Below are 16,219 nucleotides of genomic sequence, written 5' to 3' on the forward strand. Positions count from 1 at the left end.
CCCAGGGCCTCGGCCCGCTACTTTGTGTCAGTTTCGGCCACGGCGGGGCGGAAGTGACGGAGGTGGCGGGAGAGGGCGGGGGGCGGGAGGGGGTTTTGGGGAGGGATGAGGGAGAGGGAAGGCGGGAGCCGCCATCTTTGTGCGGGGCAGGGGGAGGGTCTTAACCCCTCTGTTGCTCCTCCGCAGTGTGAGGCCGCTATCCCCGTCCCAACCACTCTCCGATCCATCCCCGGTCAAAAAAAAAAAAAAAAAAAAAAAGTCTGGAGGCGAGATAGCGCTGAGATTTTTTTTTTTTTTTTGGAAAAAAAGGAAACAGAAGAACGCTGTTTATCTGCTAATGTGTGAGAGACTTAGGGGAGCGGTGAACGACGAGAATTTTCCTCCGCACCAGCTTTCTTTACCCCTACGCTCATTCCCTCTGTTCCTTCGCCTTCTCTCCTCGCCCTGGCTCATCTCACTGTTCACCCTCTCCTTCAATGACACAGCCCGGAATGTCTAGGTATTGGGTCAGTGCGTCAGTTTCTCCCGCTTGCTCTCCCAGTCTCCAGGCGCTTGCATGCCTGTGTTCCTCCGGCGGCCCTCCCTTTTTTCCCCCACCACGCCCCCTTGGTGGAGGCGGCTCCCCGTACCCCTAATTACTATCTGCGGGGTGCTGAATCTCTGCGAGGCGCCCCAGTGAGCGGAAAGGCGGGCGGCGCTGAGGTTACGAGAGCAAGGAGTCAGGCAGTGGGGACCAAGCTTTGGAGGAAGTCCCCTGGGTTATGCCCCGCACTAGATGGTCAGCCCCCACGATCCTGCGGATTCCCGCAGCCTTCCCAATCCGGGTTCCAGGGTGCGCACCCTCTGGCGGCTACTTTGAGGAACTGCGTTCCTGGAAGTCCAGGGTCCGAAAACCTGCCTGGGGCAGGAGGCGATGAAAAGCCTAGGTCCCTTACCTGATCCTCTTCAATTCTCCCTGTCCAGGCATCCTCCCCAGTTTAGGAGGAAGCGATGCCTAGATGAGTAAACGGAGAAGCTGCCCAGGGCCTGGTGTACTAATAAAGAGAACAAACATCTTGTCACCAGGCATGGGTCTCTGGCCCTCTTCAGTGTCCATGAGGGAGGTGAGGACTGTCATGTCAGAATCACAGCTTACTCTCCTGCACCTGAGTTGCGGCAGGACTTTCCGAGTCTGAGGCTTCAGGTTGGGCACACTCTAAATCCTGAGCTGGCTCTGAGTGTTCAGGATGGTGCAGAGCCACCAGCCACTAGTGTGTGGCTGTGCTAAGTGTGGCCCTCCCTAGAGGGCCTACCACCAGCCATTGCCAGCGCTACAAGAGAAGATCAGAAGGGCGATATCAGGGTGAGTCCCTTAGGCTTCCCTCTGAAGGACTGGCGGTAGTAGTAAGAGAACTCCCTAAAGCAGTTCCTGGGGTGATAGACACCAGAAAGAAGGTGTCTTGGCACCAGAGCATAGCACTTAAAGAGGAGACTCCAGGAGAGCTTGGTCCAGCCTCTTGCCTTAGGGAATTATCTGAATATCTGTGTTTTGTTGATGAGATTACTAATGTCCAAACAGGTAATGTGATGTGCCCAAGAACACAACCTCTAAATGTCACTGTTTCAATGAAAAGAGTGGAGGGGGAGGCAGGGGACAAAAGAGAAAGGGAGAACTTGGGCTTAGAGGAGGTTCACTGTCCTAAGAGGCCAAGAGAACTATTTAAAAGGAAGATCTGGGGACCAAGGCTTAGAGCCTTTAGCAGAGGGATGAGTGGAAGGACAGCACCAGGGCAGGCCGTCTCTCACCTGAAGACTTCAGGGCCCCAGCCAGCCACGTAGGTGAAAAGCCGTGGGTCGAGGTCCCAGGCAGGGTTGATTGGGAACCCACAGCTGGCACCCATGGATAGCCTGATGGCCAGAATCAGCAACCCCACTACCACAGGCTCCACACTCGCAGGCACTCCCTTGTTCCGTGTGTCCAGGATGGCTAAGATCCCCACAATCAGCATCCAGGTGCCCAGAACCTTGGAGTGGACAGAGGCAGAGGGGCTCCCATCAGCTGTCAGGTGCTCCATCTGCCCTATCTCACCCAAGCACTCCAGGCTACCACCCCACGTCATCTGACTTTGTCCAACACAGGCAGCTGGGGAAGGTGAGGTGCAAACATAAATGCAACCCCACATCCCACCCAGAGCCTGAACAATAGGCTGAGGTCCCGGGGGACAAGGGCAAAGGTTGTGGCTTTCCCAAATCACCCCCTCATGCCTACCTGATCCAGGAAGCCATTGCTCAGGGACAGATAGGGGGCAGGGTAGGTGACAAAGATGGAGGCTGTCTCCTTGGGACCAGTCACTGTCAGGTTCCCACCTGTATAGTTCTGTAGGGCATCTGCAGGGTCACCTTTGCTCATTCAAAACTGCTCTAAGGCACCCTTGCCCACACACAGGTGTCCCCAACCCTGTTCTCTCTGTTACCATGATAGAGAGCATACACCTATGCTCCAGAGGCACAGAAAGCAGATAGCAACTGCACCAAGGAGTAAATGGGAAACTTGGCCCAGGGGAGGCATCCCAGGAGGCACATGACCAGGGAGAAGGCTGGATTCAGGTGGGCCCCTTCAAGGATCAAGAAAAGAAAACCAATATCCATTGTGTCACTGCCAGGCACTGTCACCAGGTAACACTGCTACTTCTCCCCACAACTCTTAAGAAGACAAATGTTACTCTTCCCATCATATAGATTAGGAAGTTGAGGCTCAAGGAGGTTAAGCAACTTGTCAAGGTCACACAGTGAAGCCAAGTTTGAACCTGGGTCTGTCTGCTCTTTCCACTACAGCACTTGACGCAATGTGTGCCTGGGGGACGAGCAGGTGAGGTCCTGAGCAAAGGTGAACCCCCAAGGGCTTAGGTGGGGGACAGAAGAGGAGAGTACTCACCCTTGATGCTTTGCCATAGATCTCCATCTATGTGAGTGGAGGATTAATGTGAAGAAGCGGGATGGCAAGATACAGAAAGGGAAGGGACTGGACTGGGCCAAAGGCATATCTCAGTCCAGATCACTGGTCAAGCTCAAGGAGATAATATCTATGAGTCACCAAAGGATCTGCCTTTTCACAATTACCACACTCAAGTACACAATCCTACCCCGTCTGATGACCAGACCTCACCCTCCTTACCTGAGACATTACCACTGATGTAGATGGCTAGCCTAACACCCAGAGAGCTAGCCAGAAACATGATGAAGAAGTTGCCTTTGGTTCCTCCACTGGTGACAGCCTGGGCCAAAGTCCCCTGTATGAGGAGCTGGTAGAGAGAAGGAAGATGAGGAAGAGGGAACCAAGAATAAGGAGCCTGGTGGACCAACAGGAGAGAGAGACTGGGAAGGTGAGGGGAGTGGCCAAGAGAGATGAATGGACTTGAGAGATCAGCAAGAAAAAGCAGAAAGAGGGAAGGGGAAAAAATGGGAGAAGCAGAGAAAGAGTAAAGAAAGGGGAGGAGGATAAGAGATGGAAAGGGACAGGCATAAAAATGAGGGAGTAGGAGAGGGATAAAAGGGACAAGAGCGGGGAAAAAGAGAAATGATGGAGAGTTGAAGCGGGACACCAGGAGGAAGAGATAAGGATGCTAGGAGGAGCCAGAAACTTTTGCCCACCTCCCCTCTTTCCTTCCCCCAATTACCCTGCCTACTGTGAGCACAAACACACCCAGATACTCTGGCCAGGCACTGCCGGGCCAGGATGCTGTGGATCTGAAGCCGGTCCTTGACTTGGGCCAGGGACTGAGTGTAGGCCATGGTGGGGACACCTTATCTCTGGTTACCACTCCCTCTGTCTGCGTAGGTGCACTGCTGCTACACAGCTTCTGCCTGTCAGGGGCAAAGATAAGGAAAAGACTTTAAAACCAATTATCTCAGTTACTGAACAGCAGCTAATGTCTGTCTGTGCATGAGTGGAAGCTAGGGAGGGAGAAGGTCTATGGGCAGTCTCTGTGCACAACTAGAGCCTGGAGTTTGCCCAGCCTCTGTCTCCTCTGTCTCTCATCCCCAGTCCTCCCAGGAGGAGCCTCCCCTTACGCTGAAAAACTGGGAGGAGTAGGCTGCTTCATGTACATTAGTTCTCTTGGTGCTCAAGACAGCTGTGGAAAGTAGTATTGTACTATCGCTCCTGCTCTGCGGATGAGGATACTGAGAGAGCCTTAGAATTCCCCAGGCCACACAGCTAGTTAATAGCTAAGTTTGAATTCAAATGCAGGTCTTCTGACTCTCCCTCTGATATTCCACAATGCCCCTCATGTGGAACGTGAAGTCTTCCCCCAAACCATTTGGATGCTTGGGAAATTCAATATGCCTCCAGAGAGACTGGGCTGAAGACCGCAGGCTGCAGGAATAAAACCCACATAAGGAATGCTTGTACTTTGATGCAGTCTCACCTTGACTAGAGAATGCTCTGTCTTTGTGTCTCTTGCCATGGCTCCAGATGAGGGCTTCATGCCCACGCTGAGCTCCACCTCCCCTTCTCTGGATGCTTGCCACTCTTATTCTGCTTAAGACAGCCACTTCCTACTTCTTCATATCTCAAGCCTCTAATTAAGATTCATTCAACTATGAATCAAGCTCTAGACCCTGGGGAAACAGTGGTAAACGAAACATAGCTCCTGCCCTCTTAGAGCTGATGCTCTAGTAGGTGGAAACAGACAATATACAGATTTTAAAAATACTGATATAGTTTATGAGGTTCTTGAGAGCTGGGCTATATAACCCTGGGGGCTCTAGCACAGTCCTGGGCACATCTCTGTGAAATAATACTTCTTTACTGGCTTTAGCGGATATTATAGTGCTCCACCCAGGTCCCCTTTTCAGGGCTAATGCACCCACTCCCCAGCTGCTGGGAATAACAGATGCTGATAGCACTCAGCTGCTTCCCTCATGGCAGTGACTTCTGTGGCAGGGAACTGCTTCAGCCAAGGTCACGTGTCCTCCTATAGGATCCACATCAATGAATGGTTGATGCAGGGATTCAAAGACCGAGGGGAGTTTGGTAGCGTTATACATAGAACTGGATGCCGAGAGTGCTGGACCAAAGGAAGTGGAACATAAAGTTAGATGTGGAAGAATTTATTGATAAGGGAACACTCTCCTGGGATTTAGGATTTAAATCCTGGCAAGATCCGTGGGATGTGGGGTGAATACACTTCTAGGAGGCTTGGGGAAAATGATAGCTCATGCTAAGAAAATAAAAATGCCTAAACAAGTCATTTACATTGATGACCATTATTGAAAAAAGGGAGAATACTCAGACATTTTGAGGATTTTTGGACAAAGGATCTGAACTAACATTGACAGCTGACAACCCAAAGCTGTACCACGACCCCTTGTTAGAGTAGGAGCATATGGGGTCCAGATAATAAATGGAGTCCTGGGCTCAGGTCTGGTTCACAGGATATTCACTGAGACCAAGGATCCACCAGGTGGTCACTTCCTTGACACCCCAACATATAATTGAAATGGACATTCTTTGAAGTTGCAGAACACTCATATTGGTTTCTTGACCTGTGGAGTAAGTGATTAAGGCCAATTAGAGGGCTGAGACTACCTCACACCAAGATAATAAATAAAAACAATACCATATCCTAGGGTAAATGGAAGAGATTAGTGCCACCCTCAAAGATGTAGAGAACATAAGAGAGGTGGTCCCTTTCATACCATCAGTTTGGCTCCTACAAAAACCGGATAGATCATGGCAGATGGCAGTGGTCTACGGTAAAATTATTCAAATAGTAACTCCAATTGCAATTGTTGTGTCCCAAATGGTAACTTTATAGAGCAGTTTAATACAGCCTCTGGTTGGTAGTATGTAGCCATTAATCTGGTGAATATGTTATTTTGCATCCCAACCAGATCAGAAAGGAGGATCCCAAGGAATTTCATCCACGTGGGAAGTCTAGCGATAAACACTTATGGTCTTACCCCAGGACTATGTAAACTCTCTGGTCCTCTGTCATAATATAATCTGAAGGGAGCTTGACTATCTGGACATTTTGAAGAACATCATATTTGTCCACTATACAATGGACCCTTGAACAACACAGGTTTGTACTCCTCAGGTCCACTTACATGTGGATTTTTTTCATTAAATATGTATTACAGTACTACACGATCTACAGTTGGTTGAATGCGAAGATGCAGAACCACATATACAGAGAGCTAACTGTAAAGTTATACTTGGATTTTTTTTTTTTTGGATCTGCGAGACATGTGGGATCTTAGCTCCCTGACCAGGGATCGAACCCGCACCCCCTCCAGTGGCTAAGGCGAAGTCTTAACCACTGGACCTCCAGGGAAGTCCCTGGAGGGGACTTGGATTTTTGACTGGGCAGATGGTCAGAGGCCCTAACCTCTGCGTTGTGCAAGAGTCAGCTCTATATATAACATCATGCCAATCAGATAAGAAGAGGAAGAAATGGAAGTATATTGGAGGGCCTGGAAAGATAACATGTATTCAGAAGGTGGGAAACAATCCTATAAAGGTTCAGGAAACTGCCACCTTGGTAAAGTTTTGAGAGGTCCAGTGGTCTGGGACATGCTGGATATCCAATCTGAAGTAAAGGACTGATTATTGCATCTCCTACCTTCCACCACTGAGAAAAAAACACATCACCAATCTACTTAGGATTTGGGAGCGACGTATTTCACACTTGAGAATACAACTCTGACCATTGAAGGCTGTCAACTTCGAGTGGGGCCAAAGCAGAAAAGGCCTCTGCAGACATGTGACCCAGCAGACCCAGTGAGACTAGAGTATCTGTAGTAGGAAAAGATACCGTGTGTGGTTTGGCAAGCTCTAATAGGAGAATCATAATGTAGACCCACAGGGCTCTGGAGCAAAGCCATGCCATCTGCAGCAGAGATATACATACCTTTTGAAAAGCAGCTCTTACAGTGCTACTGGGCTCCAACAGAGACAGAGCATCTGATTACAATTCATCAAGTGACCAAGTCGCCAGAACTGCCCATCACAAGCTGGGCTCTGCCTAATTCTCCATGTCATTAGGAAGGGTGGGCCCAGCAAGAGCACATTGTAAAATGGAAGTGACATCTTTGGGTTCAGGCATAAGCAGGATCAGAGGGCACAAGCCAGCTGAAAAGTAAGTGGCCCAGACTCATGTCATTTACCAGGCATCTCTCCCTCAGCTCACATGACCCTATTGGGGATTGTCTTAGTCCATTCAGGCTGCTATAACAAAACACCATAGACTGGGTGGCTTATAAACAACAGAAATTGATCTCTCACAGCTCTATAAGCTGCTGATTCCAAGATCAAGGTGCCAGCAGATTCGGGGTCTGGCGAGGGCCCACTTTCTGGTTCATAGACAGCTGTCTTCTCACTGTGTCCTGAGGTGGCAGAAGGAGCAGGGAAGCTCTCTGGGGTCTCTTCTATAAGGGCACTAATCTGATTCATGAGGGCTCTACCTTCATAACCTAATCACTTCCCAAAGGCCCCACCTCCAAATACCATCACATTGGGGGTTAGGTTTCAACATATGAAATGGGTAGGGGGGGCACATTCAGTCTATGACATGTATCCCTTGTGAAGAGGGATCAGAGAAGGAATAAGCTTGGTTCAGACATGAGTTGGCAGTTTGTGGGCAAAAGCCAAAAATTGACTGCTGCCACATTGCAACAAATCAAGAGTGGCCTTGAAAGACAGTGGTGAGGGGAAATCCTCCCAGGGGACAGAGATTTGGACAGTACATCTGGTCATCCACTTTGCGTGGAAAGAGAAGCTAAGAACATACACAGTCACAACTGGCCTGGTTGTTTGGTCAGGCGCTTGAAAAGACAGAGTGGAAGATCAGGGACAAGAAAGTCTGAGGATGGACCTATGGGAGTAGTCTTGAAGTGTAAAGGTCTTTGTATTATACGTTAACGCCCACCAGAAAGCATCCATCACAGATGCACTGAACAACCAAGTAGGAAGAATGACTTAGCCACTGCCTGTCATCAGCCACCCACTTCTGAACAATGAATACACTGAGTAGAGTAACTGGTGGTAGGATACAGGCTATGCACAGGTCCAACAGTGTGAGCTCCTACTCACCACGGCTCAGTTAACCACTGCTGTGGCCAACGTGCAATCTGCCATTAACAAATACCAACACTAAGTCCCTAATACAGTGCTATCTCTCGAGGAGAGGAAGCAGACACTTAGGGACAAGGACACTAGCTTCCCCATCACTTTTGACTGGGATTGACACTTACTCTGAGCATAGGTTTGCCTTTCCTGCCCATAGGGTCTCAGCTAATATCACTCTATAAGGACTTATAGAGTACTTGATCCGTTAATGTGGGATCCACATTATATAATTTTTAAAAATTTATTTATTTTTTGGCTGCGTTGGGTCTTCTTTGCTGTGCACGGGCTTTCTCTAGTTGCGGTGAGCGGAGGCTACTCTTCGTTGAGGTGTGCAGCTTCTCATTGTGGTGGCTTCTCTTGTTGCAGAGCATGGGCACTAGGGCACACGGGCTTCATTGTCTGGGGTATGTGGGCTTCAGTAGTTGTGGCTCACGGGCTTAGTTGCTCCACGGCATGTGGGATCTTCCCGGACCAGTGATCAAACCCGTGTCCCCTGCATTGGCAGGCAGATTCTTAACCACTGCGCCACCCGGGAAGTCCCTGAAAACTTTTTTTTTTTTTTTTTTGGCTGTGTTGGGTCTTCGTTGCTGTGTGCAGGCTTTCTCTAGTTGTGGCAAGCGGGGACTACTCTTCACTGCAGTGCACAGGCTTCTCATTGCAGTGGCTTCTCTTGCTGCAGAGCATGGGCTCTAGGTGCGTGGGCTTCAGTGGTTGCAGCATGCGGGCTCAGTAGTTGTGGCTCACTCACGGACTCTAGAGCACAGGCTCAGTAGTTGTGGCGCACAGGCCTAGTTGCTCCACGGCATGTGGGACCTTCCCAGACCAGGGACCGAACCCATGTCCCCTGCACTGGCAGGCGGATTCTTAACCACTGCACCACCAGGGAAGTCCCTACATTTACAACTTGAGTTTTTCTATCTGGTATGAGGGAATGTTCTAATCTACTTGTTTTACATGTGGCTGTCCAGCTTTCCCAGTACCACTCGTTGAAGAGACCAATAATGTTTTGCTAGTTATATTTTCCCTAATATATACAAGAAAATAAAAATATAGCCAGTAAAGGAAAACATATTTGCCCATGTACTTCATCAAATTATCTCATGAACTATCCAATCATAGTGCTCCCACACCTAGGGAAGCAGTTTTTCCTCTATACTTATACACATACTTCCTTTTTTTTAATCTAATGCATCCCCATATAGAAATTTCCCTGGAATTATCACTAGTTATCTTATCTCTTCATAAGGAAAATCATCTTCTAGAGATACCTGACCCTTACTTATCAAAATCAGGTTTTGGAAAGTAAAGCAAAAAATTAAGAAATAATTTTTTGTGGGCCAAGTTAATTTGGGAAGCCCTGGATAGTGTGAGAAAGTGGAACAGCCATGACAAAGCCAAGACTAAGGAATTAGCATAAATAAAGGTTTTATTGGTCAGTCTGGGTGAGTGACATACTGACATACCCCCAATTCACTGTTCCACACACCCAAGGTGCTGACGTGGCAGGAGGAGAACTAAGCCCATTGCTGGTGAGCAAAGGGTGGGAGGCAAAAAGAACCTAAAGGCCTCTGAGGGTTAACAAGGCTACCGGGACCGGAACCAACGTCCTAGGAACAAATCCAGGATGGAAAAGGCATCATCCAGGGATGGAGGTGTTGGTGATTCTGGACCTAAGGAAGAAAGTGATACACAGAGGCTAAATGAAAGAGACTAGACAGGGGCAAAGGAGAATAATAATGTTAAAGGGTAGGAGGATTAAGGGTTTCCCTTTCCCGAGGAATTAAGAAATGGATCCCTTTGATTCATACTCTTTACTTACCATCTCTAGGAGAGCCACCTGCTTCTTGATGGGTTACTGTGGTCTCTTTCCGGCCCTCACTGTCCACCACAGTCCGGCGCTCCTCTACTGTCTACAAGGAGAAGCCCCCACCATATCCCTAACATCACTAAAGGTGAGTTAACTGATTTCTTTACATAGGTCTCCCTTTCCAGAACATTCTCTGACCATAGTTCCCTTTACCCGTCTCTCCCAACTCACCCCATCTGGCTTAGTGATCTTAGTCACAGAGATGCTCTTGAAATAGGATTTGGGCTGGGGCTGCAGAACTGGGCCAAGGCCCTCCTCGGAAACCTGGGTATCAAGATCTAGAAGGGCAGAGAGAGGAAAGAGGAAAGAAGGAGTCCAAGGGAAAGAAGGGAACAAGTGTAGCCGGAAGAAATTTCAGGGAGGGAGAACAAAGGGCTGGTAAATGTCCTTTCCCTCCAAACTCACCATTGTCCTCTCTGGCTCTAGAATGGGGGGTCACAGGCCACGTATCATCAAACTGCAGAAGAAGCCAAAGTAGGTCAAATGACACCTTTCAATCAAATTTGAGGGGGTCACAGAACCCAAACTATTTCCAAGTTCCAAAACTACTTTTCCTCAGCAGAAATAATCCCAGCCAGGATAGCTTTATTTACTTCCACCTTCCACCTTCCTACCTGTTTTATGTATCCCTCTACCAAAAAGCATTCCTCAACTGATACTTATCTGTCCTCCCTCAAGAAATCTGCTTTGTCCAAGAATCATTTAGACCAATTTTTTTAAACAAAAAGCAGAACTCACATTTCCCCCCAAAGAAAATCCTACAAGAAGCTTAATACAGAAAACAGATAAATACACCAAGTGGAGGGCCTAGGACTCCAGCCCAAGACTGTTAAGATTCCAACAAGGTTTCCAGTCTTTGCAGTCAGTTTTCTCCACAGGCTCCCACTTCAGGCCCAGATGTACTCACCCTATGAAAAGGTCTCTGGGAGCCCCAGCCTGGTGCTGGTTTGGAGGATTCAGTTCTTGCGTCACTCTCCAAGGCCCCACGAAAGATCCTAGGCTGGTGACTATCTGGATACTTAAGCATTGAGTCCCGAAGCGTCTGTCCTTCCTGCCGTCTCTCACCAGGTGTCTCTGACTCAGGACCTGGAAGTTCTGCAGAAAGGTGGCAGGTGGATGCTGGGGACTTGGACTCTTTTAAATCTCCTTGAAATCATCAGTTTTCTCACACTTCCCAACCCCCAACTACTCTCTGCAGGTTCCTTTTTTCACCCACCGACCCAGCAGAAACCACAGGTTCTCCCCCGAGGCATCCACACACCAGGAGGGCGGGAAGGCAAGGTCCAGGCCCCCATCTCGCTGAAGATGTTATTGAAATCCCGTACTAGGTCATCAAAGCCGAAGTTATCGTGGAAACGCATCCCTCCTCCTGGGCTGAAGCTGAAGCCGAAGCCAAATTCCTCGGGGGGCTGGGGACCCTCAAATCTCGAGCTCCCACGGCCCCACATGGCTCCTTCTTCTTCCTCATCATCTTCATCTTCATCGCGAGTCATCCCTCCAAAAAAGGGATCTCTGTGGCTAGGGGTGGAGGCAGATCGGCCACCAAGATTTCAGCACTACTTAAACCACAAAATCAGCTAATGGGTGACAAAGTGAGACAAGAGTTGCGATCTAGGAAGCTGAAGTGAGGGTTAAGAGGACTGGCCATCGGGTTTGTTTTGTTTTTATCAAAGTCAGCCCTCACCTCGCGGCTCCCCCAAACGCTTCCGCTCGGCTTTTCTTCACTGTTCCCCAGCCCCTCCCTTCTCTCCCAAGGTCCTGCTCACTTGCTCACTGTTCTCTTCCCCAAAGCCCTATTGTCTTCCCCACCCGCGCCCCTGTTGCATCACCCCAGACTGGAGAAAGGTTTAAGCGGCTGTTTCCTCTCCTCTTAACGACTGCCCTGGTTACTGTCGCGGGGTGAGCGCTCAATGTTGACTTCCGTTCTCTCCGCAGGAATTGAAAGAGTAGGTAAAGGGATGTTTTTCCAAAAATAGGGTGTCAGGGGTCAAGCTCACCTCAGAGGATCCCGCCCCACCTTCTCTGGCCCGGACCCGCTCTCACCTCCGAAGTCCAGAAAAGCCGAAAAAGCCCCGAAAGAGGTCAAAGAGGCTCATTCCCGCAGTGGGACTCGAACTTTCGAACCCCACAGCTGTGGGTAGCCAGAGCTACGCTGACGGAAATTGAGCGAAGCGTCAGACCACGCTACCGGAAAGCAAGCCTGCGATCGGACACTGTCGTAAAACGACCGTAAGCCGGACTGGGGGGGCAGGGCGGACGGGCGTATCACGTTCCAAAGGCTTTCTCTTTTACTGTTTCCTGTGAAGGGAGTGGGCGTACTGAATTTTCATTTTACAACGATCACCTGCCTCCTAAGTCAATTTTCCTTCCTGCCGATCAACCCGCTCCAACAGGGTGTTTCGAGGGTTTGACACTGGATGGCACCGGAGGCAGCCGCCAGGGGGCAGCCCACCCGCACAAATGAACCGGACCGAGACCCACCCTCACCGCCGGCTCACCAACCCATGGACGACCAGTCTTCCTTCTAAACCCACCTCGCCCCTTTCCTCCGTCCAGTTTGTTTCTTGACTGATACAAATAAAGTCTAATATTAATTAGAGGGATGGACAAAATGTTGCATTAAGCTTCTTCTAGTGTAGTGACTTCCCCAGAGTTGAGTAAAAGATAAAAACAGAAGAACGCATGGATTTAACTCCATCTCTCCAGCTATTAAGGATTTTGTCATAACTATACGGGAGTCTCCTAATTCTTTCAGGCAGGGTCTGCAACCACCAGGATAAAGACTTTGTAAGAGAGCAAGGGAAATCTATTGAAGTGTCTTGGGAGAGAATCTGGGGCTATAAGTATCCCCTTTTTCGGGTCACTGACTTTTAAAAGCCTCCCCCTCCCTGTACCCCCACCTCCATCCCAACCCTGGCCTTGCTCTAGACTCCTTTTCAAGGGGTTGGATATTAGCTACTTGAAGTGAAAGCATTCAAGAAGTAAGAACTACTGCTTCAGTTTTGCTAGCCAACAGTGTATGTTGCCCTCATTTCTTTCCAGTTCATTTGCCTGGATCCATCTAAATTACACTTTGATTCTACAAAGCCATTTCTTTCAACTCCTGCTTAACCCTTTCCCTTTCCACCCAATATCTGCTATCCCTTCACTGCCTAAAATCTGCTGTAGATCTGGAGGAAATGAAGATTTGCAGTGATTCTTTCCAGGCACCACACTGTGTAATTCTTCGGGGAGGGGGGGAAGGGAATGCCCTCAAGGGCAAGATACTAGCACATTAAGGTCAGAGGAGTTCTTAAAGGGCGAAGATTTCATTTTATTCCACTGCCTTCGGGGCCTGCTAGAGAAGGCCCAGTTGGTACAGTAATACTTATTCATCAAGCTGGTCATCGACGAGACTGAGGATATCCTAGACGGAGCAAGAATGGGCAGAGGCTGAAGGTAGAGGTTTTCTTTTTATATATACAAGACACATTAATCCATTAAATTTGAGGACACAGTACAAAAAAAAAAAAAAAAACACTTCAACTAATTCATCTGACAATGCTGTTCATATTCATGACGCCATTTTGTTGTTGTTGTTGTTTTGTTTCCTAATAATAAAGGAGGAGACTTAGGGCTGTTGGGCTGATATATATTTGGGGGTCCCCCCTCCCTACCTCACCCACACACCACCAGGGTGAACAGGAGGAGGAGAAGGGAGGGCAGGGCCCACAGCAAAGTTTCATAATCTTGAATGCAAGGGGGGAGGAGGAGAGGAAAGGAAGAAAAAAAAGGAGAAAATACAAATCCTATAATACATACAACAGAGTGGGGATGGTATGGGAATGGGACAGACATGAAGCTGAGGCATGGGATGGGCCGCTGGGGGTGGGGGCAGTGGAACCCCCCCACATTCCTTTCTCTCTTTGATGCTGTTTCCATAGTTGCCAGGCTGAGAAGCCCTCTCAGAAGATGGGACCGGGAGAAGAGAGTCAGGGCCTCAGTTGGCCCCCCAGCTGTAGCTGTTGTAGGCAGACTTGTTGGTCTGGGGCTTCTGCGGGATGGAGCTGGTCTGGCTACGTTGCCCGCTGCCCGTCTGCAGGGGAATGGGAGGGTGAATGGGGAGGAAAAAGATGTCTAGTTAGTGGGACAAATTTATGACATCTTCAGGTGGAAATCTGGAAATTGTTTTACTCTCCCATTCCCCTTGCTTAGAAACTACTCTGAAGCTTACTTCTTAACCACAGGAAATTTGTTTTATACAGCAGTTAGAGCACCTCTGACAAGTAAAAAAACACTTTAAAACTTTAAATAAGGGAAAGATGAAAAGAGGGTGGGATACTTTGAGAGACAAGATAGTGCATCAGTTCTACCAATTTTCAATTTCACCTTCTCCTCACCCCCCAAACCCACCATCCCCTGATCCGAGGAAAGGCTACTCTCTAGAGAGAATTATAGCCTCTTGGAGATGAGTGATCACAAGGTGATTTCACTTTTCACTGATCCCCATGAATGCCTCAATTTGGACATCTGTCTTTGAGGGCAAGGCAGCCCTTATTCTAGCTCCGCAACCACCTATAAGGAAGGGGGAGAGGTCACCTGCACCACCCCAGGGCTCCCCACCCCTACCACACATCACATCTGCGAGCCCATTTCAGGAAAGGTAAGAGAGACAGTCTGAGGCCCCAGGCTCCAGATGCTGCCCCAAGAATCCTTTCCATTCCAGTAACCAAGTGTTTCAAGAGTCGGGGAAGGGTAGAAAGAAAAAGACACTGAGGAGAGGAGGACAAGAGGAACGGGAGGCCAGAGAGCTCAGCAAGGTGTTTGTGTTTGTGTATCCCGATTTGTGACCGTGCAATCTTTTCTCTTCAAGTTCCCTGAGACTGTGGAGGTGAAATGGGGACTGAAAAGGAGTGGGTTCAAGCATATCATCATTCAGTTTCATTACCTGCTCCTCCTGCTGGCGCTGGCAACAGAGAATCATCTGCAAATATGGTAGCTGAGGCAGAACCAGGATATATGGAAAATAAAGGGACAAACTTTGACAATAGAACTCCACCATTAGAAGGGAAAGCTATAATGTCAGGGAAGGGGGAAGGCTGGGAGAGGTAAGAGGGGAGGTGTGACCCAGGTCTGATAGGATGAGGACAACTGTGCTATGGGAGGAGGTGGAGGAGAAAGGCACCAAAGGAACTGGGCAAAAAAGGTTTCAATCTGGCCTCTTCTCTGACATCTCCTTTGCCGGCCACTCGTGTTGTGTGCGCTTGTGTCTGTATGTGCTGTGTGCCCATGGCTGGCGCTGGGGAGGACTGGGTGAAGGTGGTGGTGAGGAAGGGTAAGAAAAGGAAAGGGGAGGTAGTTTTAGGGTATAGGAAGGAAAAGGAAGGGAAAGGAAAGAGGGGGAAGGGCTATTACCTGGCCATCCTGCTGCAGGTGATGGTGAAGGATCTGGGAGTGCGGTTGCTGATGGGGGGTCAGAATGTGCATAAAGGGGGCAGGTGGGTAGGCAGCAGCTGTGGCCGGATTGATGGGCCCCCCACTTCCTAGGGCTGAAGGCAAGTTGAAGGAGGCAGCAGGAGTACCGGAATGAAAACCTTGTTTCTCAAAGGACTGCTATCCAGGAGAATGGGAGGAGAGAGAGTAAAAGGGATCAGCAAACTAATCCTCAGAATTTCTGAACCCAAGATCCCCCACCCTCAGAAAGCAGCATGGTGTCAGAGAATGAATGCTGCACCTGAAGTCAGACATTCAGGTCTTAGCCTCAGCTCTACCCTTTAACAGCTGTGTGAACCTGAGAAAATTAATCTCTCAGCCTCATTTTCTCTTAACATGAATCAGGGATGCTATTAACCTCTCAGTTGTAAGGACCAAATGAGAGGATAGATGTGACAGCACTTCATAAATTCTAACATCATTCATGAACACAGTGAAATCTGCTAACTACTCTTAGCACAAATAGCGATACCCCTGGAGTTGGGTAAAAATTAGAACTCCTTGGATATTTCAAAAGAAATGAATACACACTGAGGTTTCTTGAGTGTTAATGGTCTTGGCCATGAAAGACTCCACCATAACTCCTAATACTTTACATCAAGCTTTTACTTATTTATGGTGTGTGTTGGGGGGAGCAACACAATACAAATCTGTGGATAATTCAGATGCCTCACTTTAGCTACTGGGTTGTGTCCTCTCCTACTGTTTATAGATATACTTACAAAAAGAATGGGAAGAACTAGTTTCCCTTCATTCCATATGTGTTCTCT

At 48.7% G+C, this 16,219-nt stretch overlaps 3 protein-coding genes across 31 annotated transcripts in view; all 3 read right to left on the reverse strand.

The window, feature by feature from the left end:
* Positions 1-147: 147 nt before the first annotated feature.
* Positions 148-4,383, reverse strand: AQP10 (aquaporin 10). The gene is given in 8 exon segments (XM_004284659.3): positions 148-1,291; positions 1,294-1,310; positions 1,786-2,003; positions 2,249-2,367; positions 2,454-2,594; positions 3,155-3,281; positions 3,666-3,692; positions 3,694-4,383. Coding segments are annotated over 8 exon segments (894 nt in total). The 5' UTR covers positions 3,772-4,383; the 3' UTR covers positions 148-1,124.
* Positions 4,384-9,518: 5,135 nt separating this feature from the next.
* On the reverse strand, positions 9,519-12,284 carry HAX1 (HCLS1 associated protein X-1). 2 transcript variants are annotated; one of them, XM_004284661.3, is made up of 7 exons: positions 12,021-12,284; positions 11,239-11,495; positions 10,885-11,072; positions 10,383-10,434; positions 10,149-10,255; positions 9,930-10,020; positions 9,519-9,780 (listed from the first exon to the last, which is right to left on the reverse strand). In XM_004284661.3, exons 1-7 carry the CDS (start codon positions 12,071-12,073, stop codon positions 9,695-9,697), a joined length of 834 nt encoding a protein of 277 aa, XP_004284709.2. In that variant the 5' UTR covers positions 12,074-12,284; the 3' UTR covers positions 9,519-9,694. The 2 variants fall into 2 exon arrangements, with proteins under 2 accessions (XP_004284709.2, XP_033270482.1); XM_033414591.2 differs by having other exon boundaries at positions 11,975-12,121.
* Positions 12,285-13,251: 967 nt separating this feature from the next.
* Positions 13,252-16,219, reverse strand: part of UBAP2L (ubiquitin associated protein 2 like) — a 43,456-nt gene continuing 40,488 nt past the window's right edge. For 5 of the 28 annotated variants that reach the window (XM_033414577.2, XM_033414580.2, XM_033414576.2 and 2 more), the window contains 2 exons: positions 15,372-15,569; positions 13,252-13,383 (listed from right to left, as the gene is read on the reverse strand). In XM_033414577.2, the coding sequence (XP_033270468.1) occupies positions 13,345-13,383; positions 15,372-15,569 (237 nt within the window). In that variant the 3' untranslated portion in view covers positions 13,252-13,344. Of the gene's footprint in view, positions 13,384-13,416; positions 14,053-14,904; positions 14,956-15,371; positions 15,570-16,219 lie in introns of those variants that run through there. The other 23 variants (XM_033414570.2, XM_033414554.2, XM_033414572.2 and 20 more) reach the window with 7 other exon arrangements.

This window comes from Orcinus orca, chromosome 1 (genome assembly GCF_937001465.1).
Source record: "Orcinus orca chromosome 1, mOrcOrc1.1, whole genome shotgun sequence".
In the NCBI taxonomy this organism is placed as follows: Eukaryota; Metazoa; Chordata; class Mammalia; order Artiodactyla; family Delphinidae; genus Orcinus; species Orcinus orca.